Source organism: Xyrauchen texanus, chromosome 25 (assembly GCF_025860055.1).
Source record: "Xyrauchen texanus isolate HMW12.3.18 chromosome 25, RBS_HiC_50CHRs, whole genome shotgun sequence".
NCBI lineage: Eukaryota > Metazoa > Chordata > Actinopteri > Cypriniformes > Catostomidae > Xyrauchen > Xyrauchen texanus.
In genome coordinates this window covers 36951987-36973815 of record NC_068300.1, presented here as the reverse complement: position 1 = coordinate 36973815, position 21829 = coordinate 36951987, and the positions used below count along the sequence as shown (strand labels likewise).

At 38.0% G+C, this 21829-nt stretch overlaps 1 protein-coding gene across 8 annotated transcripts in view; it reads left to right on the top strand.

Moving 5' to 3' along the window:
- The window catches only part of LOC127618368 (utrophin-like), a 269333-nt gene that overhangs the window by 178398 nt on the left and 69106 nt on the right, over positions 1–21829 (top strand). For all 8 annotated transcript variants that reach the window (XM_052090759.1, XM_052090761.1, XM_052090757.1 and 5 more), the window contains 5 exons: positions 4754–4883; positions 11560–11828; positions 12174–12320; positions 13373–13451; positions 14593–14653. In XM_052090759.1, coding sequence (XP_051946719.1) covers positions 4754–4883; positions 11560–11828; positions 12174–12320; positions 13373–13451; positions 14593–14653 — 686 coding nt within the window. The remainder of the gene's footprint in view (positions 1–4753; positions 4884–11559; positions 11829–12173; positions 12321–13372; positions 13452–14592; positions 14654–21829) is intronic.

Genomic DNA, 21829 nt, shown 5'->3' with positions numbered 1-21829 from the left:
TATGAGCTGGTGGGTTTTACAAGTTTTCTTTATGTTCAAAGAAATTAGAAGTCCTTCTGTTCAGTTCCATCATTGATCAGAAAGGCTGCGTTTTTATCTTTTAAGGAATTTCCCTGTGCAAAATGACTACTGTAAGCTATATGCACAGCATATGTGACATGCTGTTGAATTAATTCAGACTCGCTTTTTAGTTTGTTCTGTAAATCGTGTTTAAAGCAATGCACTTTACAATGGGGGGGGCAAGACATTGTAAAAACATTCAAATACACATTCTTTTAAAAGTATTACCACCCTTGGATGTGTGTAGTTATATCTGAACTGTTACCTCCTGTCATGACTATGTAAAGCTGGTAAACATGAACACTTTTATGATACTCACAAGGATATGAGTAGGGGACGGTTTAAAAAGAGAAAGATAATGAGAATTTTACGTTGGTAACATATAACTAGTTCCCAACAAGCTCATCCACTTAAAGTATTCCCACCACTAAAAGGATAACATCACAATTCCAGTGGGTCAGACGTTCACAATAATAATTGTGCCTTTAAGCTGCTTGGAAAATTCCAGAAAATGATGTCAAGACTTTAGGCAATTAGCCAATTAGCTTGGAGTCAATTGTAGGTGTCCCTGTGGATCTTTTTTAAGGCTTACCTTCAAACTCAGTGCCTCTTTGCTTGACATCATGGGAAAATCTAAAGAAATCAGTCAAGACCTCAGAAAAATAATTGTGGACCTCCACAAGTCTTGTTCATCATTGGAAGCAATTTCCAAATGCCTGAATGTACCTCGTTCATCTGAACAAACAATAGTGTGCAAGTATAAACACCATGAGACCATGCAGCCATCATACCACTCAGGAAGGAGATGTATTCTGTCTTATAGAGATGAATTTAGTTTGTGTGAAAAGTGAAAATCAAATCCCAGAACAACAGCAAAGGAACTTGTGAAGATGCTGGAGGAAACAGGTAGACAAGTATCTATATCCACAGTAAAATAAGTCCTATATTGACATAATCAGAAAGGCTGCTCAGCAACGAAAAAAACACCATAAGACTACAGTTTGCAAGTGCACATGGGGCCAAAGATCTTTTTGAAGAAATGTCATCTGGTTTGATGAAATACAAATGTAACTGTTTGGCCATAATGACCATTGTTATGTTTGTAGTAAAAAGGGTGAGGCTTGCAAACCAAAGAACACCATCCCAACCGTGAAGCATGGGGTTTGGCAACATCATGAGTGACTGGTGTACTTCAAATTAGATGGCATCATGAGGAAGGAAAATTATGAGGATATTTTGAAGCAACATCTCAAGACATCAGCCATGAAGTTAAAGCTCAGTCAAATGGGTCTTCCAAATGGACAATGACCCCAAGCATACCTCCAAAGTTGTGTGCAAAATGTGGCAAGGTTTGGGTAGCCTTCCACAAGCTCCTTTTGAGTTATACTGTCACAATAATCTAAAAATACTAAACCTAATGATATTTATAGATTTTTTTTATCATTATGTATTTATTTATTTTGTTCTTAGATTTTTTGACATTTTATCTCTCTTTTTTTTAATTATTATTTAATTATTTGTTTATTCATTTATTTTATTATTCTTAGATGTTATTTACAGCATAGCTCATTACAACATAAATAAATGTTGTCTATAAAGCGTGACTTGTTTTGAACCAAGAACGTTCCTTTAACCTATAAAGAAGATTTTACATTTCGTTCATTTAGAGTGTCAAGGTGACATTATTCTCAACAGAAGCAAGTGATGCTTCGATAAGTGTTGTTGCTATGACGTAGTGTGTTTCCATAGTGATAAATGGAGTTGTGGCACTTTTCCAACATCTTAGACCCAAATCTTAGCCAGTCAAGGGCAAGACACCACCACAACTGATGGACAAAACAACCACTCTGTCTCTCTCCACATCTAGCCTCTACAGAAACTAGCTTTTTGAATGTTTTTGGCTGGAGCTGAGCCATTACAGTGTTGTTTTGGAGTCTCTCAGAGATGTTCAGGATGTGAGTTGTTGAGCACTGAAGATTTTGAATGGTCGTCCACTCCAGGCACAGGAGTAATTTATTATGTGAATACGTGTGCTTCTGTGTTTTTTGTTTCCGTCAAGTGTTTTTAAGTGCACAGGAAGTGTGCTGCCGTTTTGGCATCTGGCCTTACAATTGGAAACAGTCTTTGTTTGTGTGAAAGAAAGAGAGGGGAAGAAATGGAAGAGTGAAATGCAACTTTTGTAATTGCCATTGGAGAGCTTTTGCAGAAACAAATTTCAGATTGACCCATCCTCCATAAATCTTAAAACACTTCTTCATAATTCAATGTAAGCCATCCATACTCTCCCTTAACAGTGTGGTGCTGTCAATACATTTTCAGTTTTTTGTTTTTGTTGTTTTTTGTGCATATCTTTTATCTAAATGTCACTAGTCAGTGGGTTGTCTGACCAATTAGTTGACTTGTCCGTCTTAATGAAGCCTGTATAATCTGTCTGGTTAAGGATCACAACACCAAACAGGATGTGTTCGAAAACAGCTACCCGTGGTGCAGTGGATTTGTTTTTATTTTTTTCTCAAAGAACGACATTTACATGAAGTACATTTACATAACAGGGCATCTTTAAAACACGTCTGAGGTGCTGAAACATACAGCAGGAAGTGACACTTTGGCCTAATATGTATTTGACATGTACAGCAATTAAATTAGTGTTCCAGGTTTAATAAAAAAAAAAACGTAATCGACAGCATTTGTAACAATGATAATTGTCACAGAAAATAATTTTGACACTGTTTATAAAAAAAAAAAAGAAAAAATCATGTTTGCGTTAAGGCAGTAGTATAGCCACAAGACAAAAACGTTGTACAAGTTAACATGATTTTAGTGTCTTAAACTCGCCTACGGAGTTTATCAGTTGTAATTTTGAATATAACTTTACACAGATAAGGTTAGTAAATTATTTTATTACACTAAAATCATATTTACATGTATACCACAAATCATTTTTGTGGTAATCAACATGCCGCAAATACTGTTGATTGAATTTAACTTGTATTTAATACAACGCAACCTGTGTGAACAGCCCCCTTTGACTGTTAGCACGCTAAAACCCAGCTTGCTGTCAGCGTTCTGAAACCCTCTCAAAGAAGTAAATTATTTCCCTTTAAAATTCTGCTGCAAATCAAAATATTGAAGTTTAAAAACTGCAAATGAAATCAGTCCTCAACCACACTAGTCTGTTTAAAATGATGCATTTATCCAAAGCAACTTACTGTGCGTGCACATTTTATGTTTTAACCGTTCGGTCCCTGGAAATCAAATTAGCATTAATAGCGCTGACTACAGTCCAGTGGATCCAGTTTTGTGCTGCATATGTCAGCCAGCGAATTGTAGACGCATACATGGTCAGCAGCTTCTTTATCCTCATACTTGTATCTCTTTGCCCTTCTTACTCTGATACTCATGTGACCTTTATGATTCTTTAATATCGGCCCTTAACACCTCCATAATGCTGTTTAATGAACCACTCCTATCATCTCCTCTCCTTATCATGGGCCTGTAATTCTGGCTGCAGGATGGTTGGGTGTACTGTAGCATGATGTAATTAACAGGCTTATCACTTCTTTGGTACTGTTTAACGACCGTTAAAAAAGGGTGGAAGGGTGCTGTGACCCTGCTCTCCTTGGAGGTCCAACTATTAAAGGGATGGTAATCCAGTTTTCCTCTGCTGAGATTTGGCTGTTCAGTTAAGTGTGTGTGTGTGTGTGTGTGTGTGTGTGTGTGTGTGTGTGTGTGTGTGTGTGTGTGTGTGTGTGTGTTGTTTTGTCTGAGGTTATTACATTGTCTAAATTTCAGCATGACCCTGCAGCAATACCTCGCTGCTGCAATTGCACTACTGTGTCCATTTTTATTTGGACACTCATTCTTTCTCTGCTCTCATTCTCACCTTTTCTTAATCTCGTTGTTTTTATTTTCCATTTGCAACCCCTGCACACTGACATCTATCCAGAAATCCGTAATTTCTCTGTCCATTTATTCATACATCCATTCATCCATCCATCCATCTCTCCATGCATCATCCTACCATTCATCATCCATCCATCTATCCATTGTCTATCTGTATTTCCTTGCATCCATTACCCATCCATTCATCCGTCGTCCATCCATCCATCCAAACATCTATTCATCCAACATGCGTCCACCCATCCTTTCGTCATCCATCTATCCGCTGTCCATCCATTAATTATCCATTCGTACTTCCATCCGTCATCCGTATGTCCATCCATTCATCCGTTTATTCATACATACATCCCGCCATCAGTTTATCCATGCATCCATCAATCCATCCATCATATGTCCATCCATCCATTATTCATATTCATGCATGCATCTGCCATCCTTCTGTTTATCCATGCATCTATTTGTCCATACATCCTTCTGTCATCCATCCGTCCATGCTTATGCATGCATACATTCATTCATCCATATATCCGTCCATCCATTCATCCATCCTTCTATTCATGCATGCTTACATTCATCCATCCATCTGTCCATCCGTTCATCCAGCCATGCATCTGTCCTCCGTTCATCCATCCATCTCTCATCTGTCCATACATTCATCCGTTATTTCACCGTCCATCCATCCTACATCTGTCTGTCTTTTAATGGTCATTGAATGACGTAACAGTATTTTTACTATTAATGTCAGTAACGATTGACAGGTTTTGATGTGATGTTTCCATTCTTTGGTTTTCAGGCGCTGAGGGCAGAGCTGAAGGAGCGTGAGCATGTCGTCCTCAGCACATTAGACCAGGCTCACATGTTTCTGGCTGAGCAGCCAATCGAAGGGCCCGAAGAGCCACGCAAGAACCTGCTGCCCAAAACAGGTGCAAGCCCATTATCTCCTCTTCCTGTTATCTTCCACGACATGAAAAAACAACTGTAAGTAACTGCATTGAAGGGAAAGGAGTTTGCGCTGTGAACATGCACTTAAAAATACCTCTCCTTCAGAGCACCTCAGAGCATTGATATCCACATCAGAACATTACACACACACACACACACACACACACACACACACACACACACACACATCACCGAAACGAGTTTATTTTGACACTCTCCAAGGGATGCTCTTTGATGTAAGTTAGTCTCTGATAAGTCAGACACTTTCTATCAACATGCTCAAATCTGATGTCTGGAAAGTTCCACAGCTCTCTGGACACTTCCTCAGGGACCCTCTCGAAAAGCTCATTTTGGATAAACATCAGACATCACTTAACAGGGAGAGAAAGAGCTGCAGAGTGAACTTGAGTGTGTGTGTGTGTGTGTATCCATATACATGCATGCATGAAAGCAAGTGTTTAGATGGAGTTAGTGAATGCCCACAGGAACTGGGTTAATTGGCAGATCACAGACTGCAGGAAATGTCTACTTTTCAGCTTCCTGAAGCCCTGAGCTTTCTGTCTTTCAGAAGAGTTTCAAATCATCCAGAGTTGAAAGTATTATTAGTTGTGTTTGCTAAGGAAAGCATCACTATTAACATTGCTCCAATAGTGTTAGGGATTTGAACAAACCCCTAAGTATTCAGCTTTGCTGTTTAAAACGTCCCACACGGTTTGTGCTACGATAAATGATCCTTCAAAATGTGCGGCTTTTTGAGGAGTGGTGAGCTATTACTTTTCTAAGCAATCACAGTTGCGATATTTGCCATTGAAGGAAGGACTCTAGCCATATCTAGAAATCAGAATATCATAGAGGCATAGATGGGGATTAAAAGATCCCTGTGATCTCAAATAATCAAAGTTTCTTATCAGAGCTAATGCAGTTTGAAATAGTTCAATGTGTTCAGTGGAGAGGCCTCATAGATAGGGCCAAACTTGCACACTCTTTACACATTTTCTGCTCTTATTGTGGTGGAAAATCTGTGTATTCTGTGAAATGTTTTTTGAATATGGTAAAATGAGTTCAGCAAAGCTTAGACGAATGTACTCTTGTCAAGTCAATTTTATTTGCATATCGCCTTTCAGAATACACATTGTTTCAAAGCAGCTTTACAGAAGATAAAAATGTAATATCAACAATGTAAAGTAATCCAATAATAATTGTATTTAAAAAACCCAGTGAGCAAGCTGAAGGCGACTGTGGCAAGGAACACAAAACTCCATAAGATGTTGGTTAATGAATAAAAATAACCTTGGGAGAAACCAGACTCAGTTTGGGAGCCAGTTCCCATCTGGCTAACATCATGAATATAATGCCAATATTACTTATTTATCTTGTTGGTAGCTCAAAGCATTATTAGTGTTATTGCTCCCTGCAATATAATATTCTATCAGGGCTAATGCTGTGTGATTGAGTCCAGTCAGTATTGGCACCTCATAGGTAGGGGACAAACTGCACACATACTGTGTGGGGGGATGTGTGGAATTCTGTGGAGTTGATTTAAAAAATGGCAAATGAACATTCAAAATCGAAAGCTTTCTGCAGAATTCTGTAGGCGCAGGGCTTGCTGCTTATAGGTTCTTATTTAATGTCTTTATTACAAAGTTAAATTCAGCTATATTTATAATTCACATTTGGTACTTTTGATGTTGGCAGGGTTCAGCAGAGCAGTGATCTGACCTCCCCTCACTCGGAACACCTACAGCAATCTCACACGCTCCCGATCAGAGCCTGAGAGCATTCTGTGAGCTTCCGTTTTTACTTATCCCTGCGATCAAGTCACAGAGCACAGCTATCTTAATAGATAACCAGCTCATTTGGTTAGCTTGATCTGCATACACTCACACTTACGCACACAGACACACACATGGTGTGGAGAAACCTACTGAGATAAAATCATAGATAACCCTGCAAGCACAAAACTTTTTTAAATTTCACAATGTTGCATTTAGGTTTGTTGCTGTACAAAATGTAAAAATATTCCAATAACAAAACAAAAATAAATGAAATGTATAAAAATAAATAAATAAATAAATAAAAAAATAAATACAATTGGAAAATACCTTTTAGGTTTTCTTCAGGTATCTGTAAAACATAATTAGAACATGTTTTTACTACAAAAACAAACTTTATGAAAGAAAACAAAAGCAACAATGACAACAACAAAAAATTATTTTGGTTTTAAAATAACATAATTTGTTCATTTTAATGAGAGGTGTATCTATATAATATTGAACATTCAACCAATATGGGATGTTTTTTCAAAATAATAACTAACAAAAACACCTTACACAAAGCTTTCTTAGTTCAATCAAAAATAATCACGGTTAAAACAGTTGTAGTTACTATGATATTACTACAGTAAAACCATGGTTACTCTGTGTACACTACAGAGTTGTTGTAGTAAAACCATTTTTCATTGCATCAAAACCATGGTTTCTGCCAAAAAAAAGCATTGTTACTACACTCACAACAATATTACTATTAACAAACCCACATTTTTCGTAACATTATATTGAACAAAAACTTAATACAAATGAATGAACTGGAAAACACCATATTTATATAACTGAACTGAATTATAGTGATTATTAACAGCAAATATTTTGCTTTAAAAAAGAAGGTGAAGTCGCTTTAAGGCTGTGTGGGGCTCAATGAATCAGTGAATCATTTATGTGAACTAGTTTTATTTATTTATTTTTACATTACATTGACATTAACTGTTCGAAAAACGAACTTAGTAAAATTAAGTTCCCAATGCTAAATATAAGGGAACTGTTTATTTTAACCAGTTCAGTAAGTAGCATCCCTTCTTTTAGTTTACAACTCCCCAACACTGATGGGTAGGCACTATACTTTGAAAGATGTATTTGGCAAAAATAAATCTGCCAACGGTATATGTAGTTTAGTGGTAATGAGGATACAAAAAAATTGCAAGGGGATGTGCTAACAATGTCATACACATTTTCACAACATTAAACATTTAAATTGCGTATAAAAAAATAAAAATAATATAGCTGCAAGCAGCGATACCGGGGTCAAGGAAAATTATCGGCACCATGAGCAGCAAAAAAAGCTTTTTGACATGTTGATGAACAGTGTATGAGGAGTTATAAAAATGTAACTTTCAATCATAAAAAACAGTTATTTTATAGTTCTTAGAATTTTTGTCCATTTTTGGCACTGTTCTGAAACTGCTGAGGTACTATCTGGGTGTGATGGTTATCATGCAGGGAAGCGTTCATGAGTTATAAATCTCTTGACCAGTAGGGGGCAGTGTGCAAAAATGCTGCAGTTAACCGCAGGGCCTAATGGTGATGACACATGCCAAGTTTCGTCCCAATCCCTCAAAGCGTTGCAGAGATACAGCCTCAAGTTCAATTTTGCGCATTCTTCATCAAATTTGTTGAAGAGCCATTCGAAAACGGTATGGTTTATAAAAATTAAGATAATTACTTTTTGTCGTGAGTGCCTCTAGATGATGCAGGCCAATTTTCGTGCAAATCGGATAAATATTAGGGATGCACCGAAATGAAAATTCTGGGCGAAACGAAACCGAAAATCCAGGATGCACTTGGCCGAAAACCGAAACCAAACCGAAATTTTTACCTATTTAAAAAAAAAAAAAAAAAATGTTGTGTATAATTGTATTAAAACTTTTTCATTAATTTCATGAATTTAATTAATCTGAATTGAAAAACTACAAACCGATAAAATAAATCACACTTTTATTGAAAGTAGCACAACAAAATTGGACAAAAAATATATTAAAAATATATTAAATATTCTTCTTTCAGTTCTGTAAAAATCAAATTTTACAGATTTTATTAACAATTATCCAAATAATGTAAAGTTTTAGAAAACTATTATATGCAAAACAAGAGTCAAGAAATGAACTTAGCTGACGTCTTTCAAAAAGTTTAAATATGCAACAGTAATTTTAATTAAAACAACAGGCAGAACACAGAATGGCAGAGGGCCTCTATTCCACTGATCTATATATAACTATAATATATAATTATATATATAGATCAGTGCTCTATTCTGTTTATGTAAACGTATGTACACTTTAAGTGAAAATGATTGTGCAAAACAGTAATTGAACTAAATCCAACCTCAACTGTAAACGACAGATCCTCAAGTGAAGAACAAGTGTAATGTAATTGCTATACACATCATATTGGACCGCTTTCTATTTAAGTACAAGTGACAGGTTTCTCTTCAAGAACAAAAGTTGCTAAACTTTCTGACAGTCTCTCCTGTCAGAAAGCTCATCAAGAACATGAGATGATGCACTGAACAGTCTCTCACTCTCTGTGCTAGTGCTTGGGCAGATAAATACCTGTGCGCAATCCGCGCAAGCAAAGGAAAGCGGTGTTTGTTTATGCGCCCGTAGTCAAGGGGATTGTCGCTTCTGGAGTAGTTCAGATAAATACGTCTCAAGTTGTGGTGTAGCTGCGCTAGTTGTGACATTTTCCTGTAGAATCTCTTGCTGTATTCTGTATATATGTATCTTGAAAGTTCTGCTGAATAAACACTGCAGATCGCAAATTTGATGTCCTTATCAGAAACTTTGAAGAATTTCCACACCGCTGACATGATCGGCCTTTGTTTGGTAGCGCTGTGATAAGGGCTAGATCGATCCAGATTGAAATCTGAGCACTGAGGGGCGGGGCGAGGAGGTATATATTTTCGGCTCATATTTTCGGCCTTTTTTCTCTTTCGGCCGAAAACCGAAAGTGCTGAAAGTGGCATTTTCGGCCGAAAATTTTCGGCAGCCGAAATTTCGGTGCATCCCTAATAAATATTCTTGCAGGAGTTCGAAAAAGTAGGTTTTAAAAATATTTAAAAATGGCGGACAGGAAGTTTGCTCGAGCATTACATAATTGGTATCATTTTTCTCGGCATGAACCATGGAATCTATCAAGACCAGTCTCATGACAGTAGGTGAATGTCGATGGCTATTAGCATTTTTAGAACTAGGATTATAATTTTTTACCACAAGGTGGTGCTGTCCCAAAACTTTTAGTCCCTTCAGAGCATGGTGCCAAAGACACATACCGAGTTTCGTAACGATACGCCAAGTCATTCATAAAATACAGCATTTTATGTGTAAATTCAAAATGGCCGACATCCAAAATGACCGACATAGGAAATGTGGTATCGTTCGACTCAATATGTAGCACTTGATCTAAAGAGACATTTTATTTGTATTTTTGGCAAAAGTGTTCAAGCGTTATAAGCCCAAAAAAAAATTTTTTTGCTATCGCTTGACCAGTAGGGGGCAGTGTGCCAAACCGTTGCAGGTAACCTCAGGGCCTAATGGTGATGACACAAACCATGTTTCGTCCAAATACCTCAAAGCGTTGCAGAGATACAGCCTCAAGTTCAATTTTGCACGTTTTCGTCAAATTAGTTTAAGTGCATTTCGAAAATGGTATGGTGTATCAAAATTCTATTAATAACATTTTGTTGTAAGTGCCTCCTAGATGATGCAGGCCAATTTCCAGGCAAATTGGACAAACGGCCTAGGACGAGATTGAAAAAGTAGGTTTTTCAGAAAATTCTAAATGGCTGAAAAATTGTCATGACAAAGTGATGTCATAGGGTACAAAGGATAAAAGCGATATCACAGCCTTGTTACAACTTCCGAAACAAACTGTAAAACATGGTCAAGCTAGCTGAGAGCAGCCTTACCCAAATGTTAATGGCAATTATGGTTATTATATGATAATAAGCAAACTTTTCCACTGTTTGCCATCAAATTAACATAAACACGGCACTACAAAATATTACTGCCAGTTTCGTTTCTATTCAACATCTGGATCTTAATTGAATTTCATACATTTGCACAAATACTCGAATTTGAATTGTAAATTGATTCTCGCTTGCCTGAAAGAGAAATATCTAGATGAAAGATAGAGGTGAGAGTTAATAGAATGGAGAGTTCAGTCCTGCCATTTGTGACAGTGACATTACCTGAAGTGAATTTAAATGTCTTTCAAAACCCTGCAAGCAGAATAAGAGAGCAGATGTTAATGGTGTAGACCAGCCTATAGACATGCCCTAGGCTCCTCTCAGATTCCCCAAACATCTGCCTCCTCTCATCTGTATTCATCCTCAGCTCATTAGTTGAGTGGACTTATTGGTAAATACATTTATAAGTGAGCTAACATTATTAATATCCTCTGAATGTAGTCGGTTTGCTGAAATGTTGATAATTTATTATATTGATCAACGTGAAATGCACAAAAACAAAATTTTTAGAAAATGATTATGTGTTTTGCTCTGTTCTAAAGCCTTGTGAGCTTCCCACCTAATATTTTTGGCATCACAGGCATGCCTCAACACAAAAGACAGTAGGCAAACATTTTCGATCAATGATGCCAAATGGAATCAGTTTGATATATCAAACCAGTCTCAAATAGTGTGTTTCAAATCAGTCTTCCGTGGTTCCATGATGGGATGCTGCTGTAGAAGGTAGGTACTTATGTAGACAGTAAGGCAGCTTGCTGTGTTTTGTACCTTTATTACCAGAAATGTTAAAAGTTAATTGACATGAAGTGAACTCATGTAAGGTGTAAATTGAATTGAGTTTGTTTCTGTGATGTTTCATAGACCTGACTCCAGAGGAGAAGGCCCAGCGAGTGGCTAAGGCAATTCGTAAGCAGACAGCTGAAGTTGGTGAGCGCTGGGAGAGGCTAATGGGACATGCTGACACCTGGCAGGAGCAGGTGGAGAGAGCTCTAGATAAACTGCAGGACTTCCAGAGCTCCATGGACCAGCTGGACCTGCATCTAGCTCAGGCAGAGGAACTCAAAGCAGGCTGGCAACCTGTGGGAGACCTTCTCATAGACTCCCTTGAGGATCACATTGATAAGACAACGGTGAGTGTATTTTTCCTTATACGTTGGCATGGTCAGTAACCATGCCGATGGGTCCAAATGAAAGTTCATCCAATTATAGTCCACTAAAGAATGTACATAATGTTTGTTATGCATTATTCTAGGTAATCCTTTATACCTCCATTTCCTGTCTAAAGCTATTTTGATGGTTTATTAGCCTGATTTCATTAGTTTCATGATAACCCTTTTAGGCCTCTCACTCTTGGTATGAGTTCTTTCCAAACACTCAGGCTGATGATTTAAAAATTTATGTCAGTGCAATGTGTGGATATAAAGATGTTAAAATTATAATTTTTTTCTCTCTTTCTTGGTGTGTGTGTTTTCCAGGCTTTCAGAGAGGAAATCTCTCCAATGAAACAAGATGTTCGAGCTGTGAATGATCTTGCAAGTCAGCTGAATCCACTGGATGTCCAACTGTCCTCCACCACCAACCGCCAGTTAGACAACCTCAACATGCGATGGAAACTTCTGCAGGTACTCCACTTACTTAAAACCTGGCTTTTCTTGTCTTATCCCTTACCTTCTTTTCCCTTTACTTTCCCTTCCTGTCCTTCCCTTTCCTATAATTTTCTTTCCTTTCCCTTCCTTTCCTTCCCTTTCCTATCTGTTCTTTCCCTTACTTTCCTTCCCTTTCCTATCTGGTTCTTTCCTTTCCTTCCCTTTCCTATCCAGTTCTTTCCTTTACTTTCCTTCCCTATCTGGTTCTTTCCTTTCCTTCCCTTTCCTATCCAATCCAGTTCTTTCCTTTACTTTCCTTCCCTTTCCAATCTGGTTCTTTCCCTTCCTTCCCTTTCCTATCCAGTTCTTTCCTTTACTTTCCTTCCCTATCCGGTTCTTTCCTTTCCTTCCCTTTCCAATCTGGTTCTTTCCCTTCCCTTTCTTCCCTTTCCTATCCTGTTCTTTCCTGTACTTTCCTTTACTTTCCTTCCCTGTTCAGTTCTTTTCTTTCCTTCCCTTTCCTATCCTGTTCTTTCCTTGCTCTTCCTTTCCTATCTGGTTCTTTCCTTTCCTTCCCTTTCCTATCAGGTCCTTTCCTTCCCTTTCCAATCCGGTTCTTTCCCTTCCATCCCTTTCCTATACTTTTCTTTCCTTATGTTGCTTTGCCTCGTCCTTTCCTTCCCTGTCCTTCCTTTTCCTCATCCTGTCCTTTCTTTTTCCTATCCTTTCATTTTCTTTCCTTTCATTGCCCTTATCTTTTTTATTTCCTTTCCTTTCCTTTCATTCCCTTTCATCTGTAGTAAGACAATTTTAAACTATTTATTTGTCTTTTATGTCTCTTTCTCTCACTCTGATCTAAGTCTCTCTCTGAAGGTCATCTGACGTGTTATTAGTGGAGTACGCTGTTCTCAGTGGATTGTTGTGTGTGTGAAGAGAATCTCTTCACCTCAGTATCAGTCTATGTATAGTCAGAGTACAGAAAGAGAACGTTTATGTACATTTCTGTCTTTCATACTCTCAGTTTATCTCTCTATATCTCGCCATCTCTCTCTCTCTCTCTCTCTCTCTCTCTCTCTCTCTCTGTCAAGGCGGCTGTAGAGGACAGGTTGAAGCTCTTGCGGGAAGCACACAGAGATTTCGGTCCCTCCTCTCAACACTTCTTATCCAGTGAGTCATAGAAATAAATATGAATATAGTCATACAATCATGTCAGCATTATGCATCCTGTCTCATTAGTCTATAATTAATGGTATTTGGTAAAACAAGCATCACTATTACTATTGATCATACTTAGGATCAAGGATTTGAACAAACCCCTAACCTAGTATTCAATATAACTCAGTTTAGCTTTATTGGCATGACAATTGGAGTATAGTATGTATACGTGGTCTTTTGGCAGCCTCGTTTCGATGTGTTTTGCATACTGAGATGCTATTCTGCTCACTACAATTGTACAGAGTGTTTATCTGAGTTACCGTAGCTTTTCTGTCAGCTCGAACCAGTCTGGCCATTCTCTGGTGACCTCTCTCATCAACAAAATATTTCTGTCTGCGGAACTGCCGCTCACTGGTTGTTTTTTGTTTTTGGCACCATTCTGAGTAAACTCTAGAGACTGTTGTGTGTGAAAATCCCAGAAATACTCAAACAGCCCGTCTGACACCAACAATCATGCCATAGTCCAAATCACTGAGATCACATTTTTCCCCGTTCTGATGGTTGATGTGAACATTAACTGAAACTACTGACCCGTATCTGCATGGTTTTATATACTACAATGCTGCCACATGATTGGCTGAATAGATAATCGCATGAATAAGTAATATATATAAAATATATATGTAATATATATAATATATATAAAAACTAAAAGCCAGTAACTGTAAGCTAACACTCCTTGAGTTCAATGATTTGAGAATTTTGATGTTAGTCACACGAAAGGACCTTTACTTTACTCAGAACCCTGAGTTGGGATCTTTCTGGCATTTGAAGCTTCATCTTTCTCTGTTCTGTGGCCGTAGGTGTTCTCAAGCACAAGGAGTGTTACGTACAGTAAATTCATCAAGTTAATCTGCTGAGAGAGCTGGTATTTGATCTATATCAGCAGCTTGTACATCAGAAATTATGCTTTAGTGTCTGGAAAATAAGTAGAGTATGATCTTGCTGATATGAGAGAGATATTCTTCATTAATGCTTCATTTAACAACACCATCATGATCAGACCTATGCGCTCTACTTTAATCAATCTTGTGTGTGTGTGTGTGTGTGTGTGTGTGTGTGTGTGTGTGTGTGTGTGTGTGTGTCCCCACAGCATCAGTCCAGTTGCCCTGGCAGAGAGCAGTGTCCCAGAATAAAGTGCCCTACTATATCAAGTAAGTAGATACACATACATCTGTTGCCATGTGGACTGGTCTCTTTAAAGGAGGTTTAGGGTGCACATCAATTTGACGGTAGTTTTCTGTTGGTATGGTTGGGACCACGCAATCAACAAAATGTGAACAGGGGGCTAGGATCCCAAGGTCTCAATGGAGATATGGTTCTGTAATGTAACTTACATTTCTGTGTAAAATCTGAGCCATGAGAGATTGCAGGGCCTGTTTAATAAAGGCAGACATGATTGCACAGTGTCACTGCAGTTCTATTGGTGATTCCCTCATTTACTTCAGTGCTTTGTCCGAAGCTGAGTGCTCATCAAGCCGGGAGAGAGAGCAGTAGAGAAAGAGAAGTAAAGAGCATCCTGCCAATAGAATGGGCTGAAAATCATCCAGAAATGGAATAGGATCTAAGGCAAATGTAAAAAAAAAAAAAAAAATTATAAACTGATGAACAGAGAAAGAAGAATACCCCTATGAAAGAGACCATGTACCATAGCAAAAATGAAAATTCACTATGGTATCCATAGTGTCTGTCAAAATTCCTTAGTTACTATAATTATTAGTACAGTATGTGTGTTAAGACTTTAGGTAGGGATATGTGCAGTGTGCTAATAATCACTCAGAACACCTTAGCAGCCACATAGCAATAGAGCGCAACAGAGCCTGCCCATTTTTATTAGCCGTCTTGGTTCATGAAATGTTTTTCTAATTAATTTTTTCTACAGGGATGTTATAAAATCCTTCAAAAGAGTTCTTAGCCATGAACAAAACCAACAAGTTCTGAGGTCAATCACGCCATTACAAACTTTAACTGTAGTATTTGGGCAGAAACTATAGTTTCCATGCTAAATTTATTTTCAGTTTGTAAGATACTGATATGCAAGAGACACAGATCACACACCTCAACCACACACCTTTGTGTTAAACCTCATTCACACTAGGCTGTGATCCCAGGATATTGGCGGGCTCAATGCCGGGGAGCCTTTAGTGTGAATGCAAGCCGGTGCTGGAATGCCCGAAAATTTTATCACGGGATCAGACCCTAGTAACATTGCCAGGATCAATCCTGGGGCATGTTTTTGTGAACAAAAGCAGAGCTGATACCGTGATGGGTGTGTGTCGTAGCGATTACGTATTTATCATGCGAAGGAGGTTTGTGTGCAGAATAGAGATTCACAGTTTCACAGTGTACCGTGATTTAAAAAAAAAAATTATATACGGCTGTCATAAACCATTGTATAAAATGTTTTGTCATTCACGGCATTGTGAGTTGTTTTTTTTCATTGTAAATATACCCACTCCCAGAACTGGACCTAAACTGTTGGAGATGGGGTGGAAGGGGGTGAAAACAACGGAAGTATACAAAACATAGAGACAGGTGTGTAGGCTTATAAAGCGGAGGCTATATTGTGATTGGATGAGTTTGCCTGATTGAATGGATTCAGAGTCTTCCTGTTAGAACTACTGCTTATGCTTCCATTTTCAGTACACTTTTACAAATTTTGTAATGACTCAATATAGCTTTTAACTCGTCACATACATTTGCTTTGTTTGTTCATACATTTATTTTCTTAAGCCTGAAAGGGCAAGAACATAACAATACTAAATATGTATTTACCCAAATTATTTGGGAAATTATTCAACCCCCTGACCAGCAATACATTCTGCAAAAACCTCAGTAAACAGTCAAAGTTAGTTTTTAATACACATTTGAGTGATTTTGAGAACAGAGTTTTTAAAATTAAAAATAACGAATTCTCTCCACAAATGTCGTCAAAAATATTCAACCCCCAAAGTCAATCATTTATGGAGCATCCTTTATCCTTAATAACTGCTTCCTTGAAATCCCAACATATTTTGCAATATTATTTTAATGATGGACTGAAAGGGCCATTTAAGGGCATTTCATGACCCATCCCTGAACCAGATTTTGGACAACTTGGATGTATCCTTGGTGTTATTGTCTTGCTGGAAAGTCCAGTGATCACGAGCTTCAATTTACACACTGAAGGCGTCACATTTTTCATGCCACAATTTTGCTGTTGTACCATATTTAAAAAATGTATTAATGGTGCTGCCAACTTTGTCTATTGTAAATTTAAGTGCCTTGGAAATGTACTTTTAGCCATGACCTCTCTTGTGTTCTGAAATAATCTCCGCTATTAACTTTTTTGACAGCTTATTTTTAATGGCATTTTTTGCATAGAAATCCATTTTTACTTACAACGCTAAACTTAAATTAGTGCCATTGCAGATTGATGACTTGATTTTGTTTTAAAACAATTACTTTTGTAGCCTTACATATTTAAGAAACAGCTACATGCAATAGAGGTTGAATAATTATGTTTTTAAATATATTTTTAAAAATCCTTCTTTTTAGACATATTAGGTTATATATTCACAATATGAATTTAAATGTGTCACTCAACTGATATAGATTTAAAGTTAAAAAATTCTGGGTCATCAGAAAATATTACTTTTGTAAATCCTTACTGTCTTAATTATGATTGCAACCATAAATATACAGTTGAAGTTATTAAAAGTATTTTTTTAACCACTTTTTTAACACTGATTTAATATTAGCAAACTATAGTTTGGCAAATTGTTTAGGACATCTACTTTGTGCGTGATGCAAGTAATTTTTCCAACAATTGTTTACAGACAGATTGTTTCACTTTTAAATGTCTACAGTATATCACAATTCCATTGGGTAAGAAGTTTACATACACTAAGTTAACTGTGACTAATTCTGTCTCATAGAGATGAACGTAGTTTGGTGCAAAAAGTGCAAATCAATCCCAGAACAACAATAAAGCATCTTGTGAAGATGCTGAAGGAAACAGGTAGACAAGTATCTATATCCACAATAAACAAGTCCTAAATCTTATGCATTTGGCAGACGCTTTTATCCAAAGTGACTTACAGAGCCCTTATTACAGGGAAAAGCAACCTGGAGTTAAGTGCCTTGCTCAAGGACACAATGGTGGTGGCTGTGGGGCTTGAACCAGCGTCCTTCTGATTACCAGATTACCAGTTATGTGCTTGGACCACTACACCACCACCACTCCACTTCTCAGCAAGGAAGAGGCCACTGCTCCAAAACTGCCATAAAAAAGGCAGATTTACAGTTTGCAAGTGCACATGAGGACAAAGATCTTGTCCTCTGGTCTAATGAAACAACAACTGAACAGTTTGGCCATAATGACCATCGTTATGTTTGGAGTAAAAAGAGTGAGGCTTGCAAGCTGAAGAACACCATCCCAACCGTTAAGCATGGGGGTGCTTTGCTGCAGGAGGGACTGGTGCACTTCACACAATAGATGGCATCATGAGAAAGGAAAATGGCTTAAAGGTGCAGTATGTAAGATTCAGAAACCATTGTTATTAATGGCACCTGTGGCCGTTAAGTGAACTGCAGCCAGCTACCTGTTGCTCATGATCGTGCTCGTGCACACACTCCATTGGGAGTGAGCATTTGCCAAATCTTTGACGTAACATACAAAGAGACTGACCATGATTAACCGGCATCATGCTGACCGATGAGGTAGTATAATTAAAATGACACCGTTATGATTGTTTTACTACAAACTTTGAGACTAAACTAAAACTACTTATCAGCTAACATAGCATACTGATACACACATACAGCTACAGTCTACTGAACTATACAGTTCACTAGTTCAACAGTTTATGTTGCACTTTTGTATGTTTTGTATGTCATATGTTGTACTACGATCAAGAAACCAGCGTATTTGCTTAAATGTATCCTGTATGCCTGACTTTTAAAGAGAAGATCGTTGAAATTATTTGAAAGTTACGAAGCATAGTAGGTTGCAGTTCGTCAGCGTTAGCAGGCAAGATCAAGTTAGCTAAAATGACACAGATCAATCCTTATGGCACTGTATTTCAAATGCTTTGCAGTTATGTAAGCTTTCCTGTCCAATAAGAAGAACAACCATTCAGGGTCAGTTTTGATCCCCAAAACCGAATGAAGGTCCTTCCATGAATGAAATGCCCTTCCGATGTTCACTCTAGTTTTCGCTCGACCACGATCACGTTCCCACTTAGCCAGACGGGATTCAGTAGAAGGAGCAAGCATAAACGTCACATCCTTTGGATTTTCCCGGCAAAAGAGACCTGCTCCCTTCACATGAAAATCAGTCTACAAGCTTTAATAGGCAACCTAGGAAGTCCGGGAAGGGCTCATTTTTTTATTTGCTTTACAAGCCGTTCACACATTGGCTAAAAAAGATTAATATTACATGTAAATTGTTACATACTGCACCTTTAAGGATAACAAAGTCAAGTATTGGAGTGGCTATCACAAAGCCCTGGCCCCAATCCGATAGAAAATTTTTTGTGCAGAACTGACAAAGCGTGTGCGAGTAAGGAGGTCTACAAACCTGATTCAGTTACAGCAGTTCTGTCTGGAGGAATGGGCCAATATTCCAGCTACTTATTGTGAGAAGCTTGTTGAAGGCTACCCAAAACATTTGACCCAAATTAAACAATTTAAAGGCAAAGAAAAAAAAGCGTAGCCCATCCAAGCAGATGATGAAATTAACCGTCAGTGCATCTGCAATTTATGTGTTTACAAAAGGATGAAAGAGCGGCCTTATCGAGAGAAAAGTAGTAGTCATCAGTAAACTCAAAATACTGTACATTAGACGTCACATTGTGATGTCACTTTTGTCTTTACGGGATTGGTCCCGGGATGCGTGTGAATGCGAGCTCTCTTGTAGTGTAAATTAGCACATTTTTGCAGTCCTAGAACAGTTGCCGGAACCAATTTCCCGGGATTAATCTTGGGATCTCTGTGTGAAAGGAGCTTTATATTTTAACCTGGAGTTTTGTAGTTGAGAGTTGGAGATGAAAGAGCCTTGTAAAAGAGGGGGAGGGCCTCAGCAGGTGTGTTGTTTAAAATGGCCAGCAGCTGAAATTCCCTTCCACCGATCTGTCTGACAGTACCCATATGGCTGTGAATATATGAATACACATGAGCTTCCCCACTCTCTTTCCTCTTTCCCCCTCACAAATGTATTTCCTGAGGGAAACTCTCTTACACTTTCTCAAAACTCTCATCTGAGACTGCTCAAAGCCTTCCATGTTCTCACATTACAGTATGTGTCTACTGGTGCAGAGAAAATCCGCTCAATATCGCTTAAAATGCCAGAGGTCTGCCTCTTTTGGGAGAGTGTCTGTAAAATGATTATCAATCAATCATTTATTGGACATAACGTAATGCAATTACAAATCCATCTATTTACAACCCCAAAGAATAAAAAAGAAAGACATCATTGCACGTATTAAATCTACACCAGGACAGGCTCTGGGATTAGTTGTAGGCCAGCTCGAAGAGATAGGTTTTTATCTTTGATATAAATTCTGGTTATGTCTTAAATGTCTTTAATCTGGATTTAGGGACCATCAAGAGTCACAGATCCGATGATCTTAGACGTCTGACATGTGTACTAGTATTCAAAAGATCTACTGACTTTAACTCACATTGATTGGTTGCTTTTTGACGCTTTCACCTCTTGCTCTGCTGGCAATCCCATAATCCCTCACTCAGCTCCCATAGAGATGAATTGAAACTCCCGTCGAGCTCCGTTCACTCCGTACCAATGGACACGTGCTATTAGTGGTATGCGCTATTTGCATGATTGGTCTTTCTGTTCTGAGGCAGGGTGTGTGAATAAACAAAGCTTATTGTCTTATTTGGCCTAATTAAAAGCCGCTCATATGACTCAGAGTTGTTTGGTAATTGCAAGGGAAATGCATGACATCTCCGAGGTTAAAAGTTAAGTGTGGAAGGCACTCTACTGTAGCTTGTTGGTCATGACTGCTTGATTTGTAAGAATAAATCTTCAAAGCACAGAGGAGTGTGACAAAACAGTGGCTAACAAGATAATATTCATGGATGAAAGAGAGTGAGAGAATGAAACTGAGTTCTGGCTGTAGTTTAACCAGATAGTATGTTAAGGGTGTTTTCACACTTAAGTCATCTTTAAAATAACCAAACTGAGAATACTTTGTGAACCAAAAATAGCCCATTTCCACTGAAATTATGATGGTTCTCATGTGGAGATTATGCTCAGCTGGTTCAAGTCCAGGGCAATCTAGAGCCTATTGCAAACTGGCCGCGCTTTTCCACTGACTTCAAACCCAAACGGTAACGTAACGGGTTACATGGCTACCTGGTAGTTTTATGTGACTACCTCACCTTCTCATTAACAAACATGGTGTGTCACAGTGTTCGTGTACAGCTTTAACATCTGTTTTTGAGGATAATTTAAACATACAGTGAAAAGCAATCCAACGTTATTACATTGCTCAAGATTGCCAGAGACGACATCTACGCTCAAGACAGGGAATGAAATTGCATAGTATTATATTAACTTTTAATGTAGCTTAACTTGCTGAGTTCTGTTAATTGTAACAGTGAAATCGTTATTAACATTGGCAGATGGTTATCTTTGGATTTTTGCCATAGCGTATATGTGTAGTTTGCATACATGTCTTGAATGAGAATCCTACCGGTTTACTCAACAGGTTGCCACGATCTTCGAAGTGAGAAGGTGGTCAAAAATCATTTTACTTAACAAAACATTGCACAAGATAAGAGTGTAAGGGAAGCTAACAAAGTTGGCAAATCTAATAACTTACTGAGATCAGCTGCAGAGGACACAAACACCGCCGTGCATCATTTCTTGCTGTATCTCCTCGTAGACTTTGCGATCTCGCCATTTTGCAAGTAGAGTGCCTGTTTTGTCTGCGTTACCTCAACGCTTTTGATGTCTGACATTTAAAAAACAATAGTAATTATTGTTGATGTGATGTAGTGAAGTTCTGCAGACTGAAGCTTCTTTTGTTGTTTTGAAAACGTCTGGTTACTAAACAATATTCCACCCTCTGCCCCCTAATGTAATTAGTTCCTGCGTAGAGACCAGCAAGGTTTTGGGACGGTACCAGATTTTTAGTTGTAACCAGGTCTCACTACACTCACTTCCATGCACTTTTTTTTATTTAACCACTAAAAAAATTGTTCTGCTTATTACATGGCTAACTTTCAAATACATACATAAATATCTGGACATGAACTATGGATTTGAGTCGAAATGATTTTATTTGAAAGAAACTGCAGAGTGATCGAAGAGATGTGAAGCTAGCACA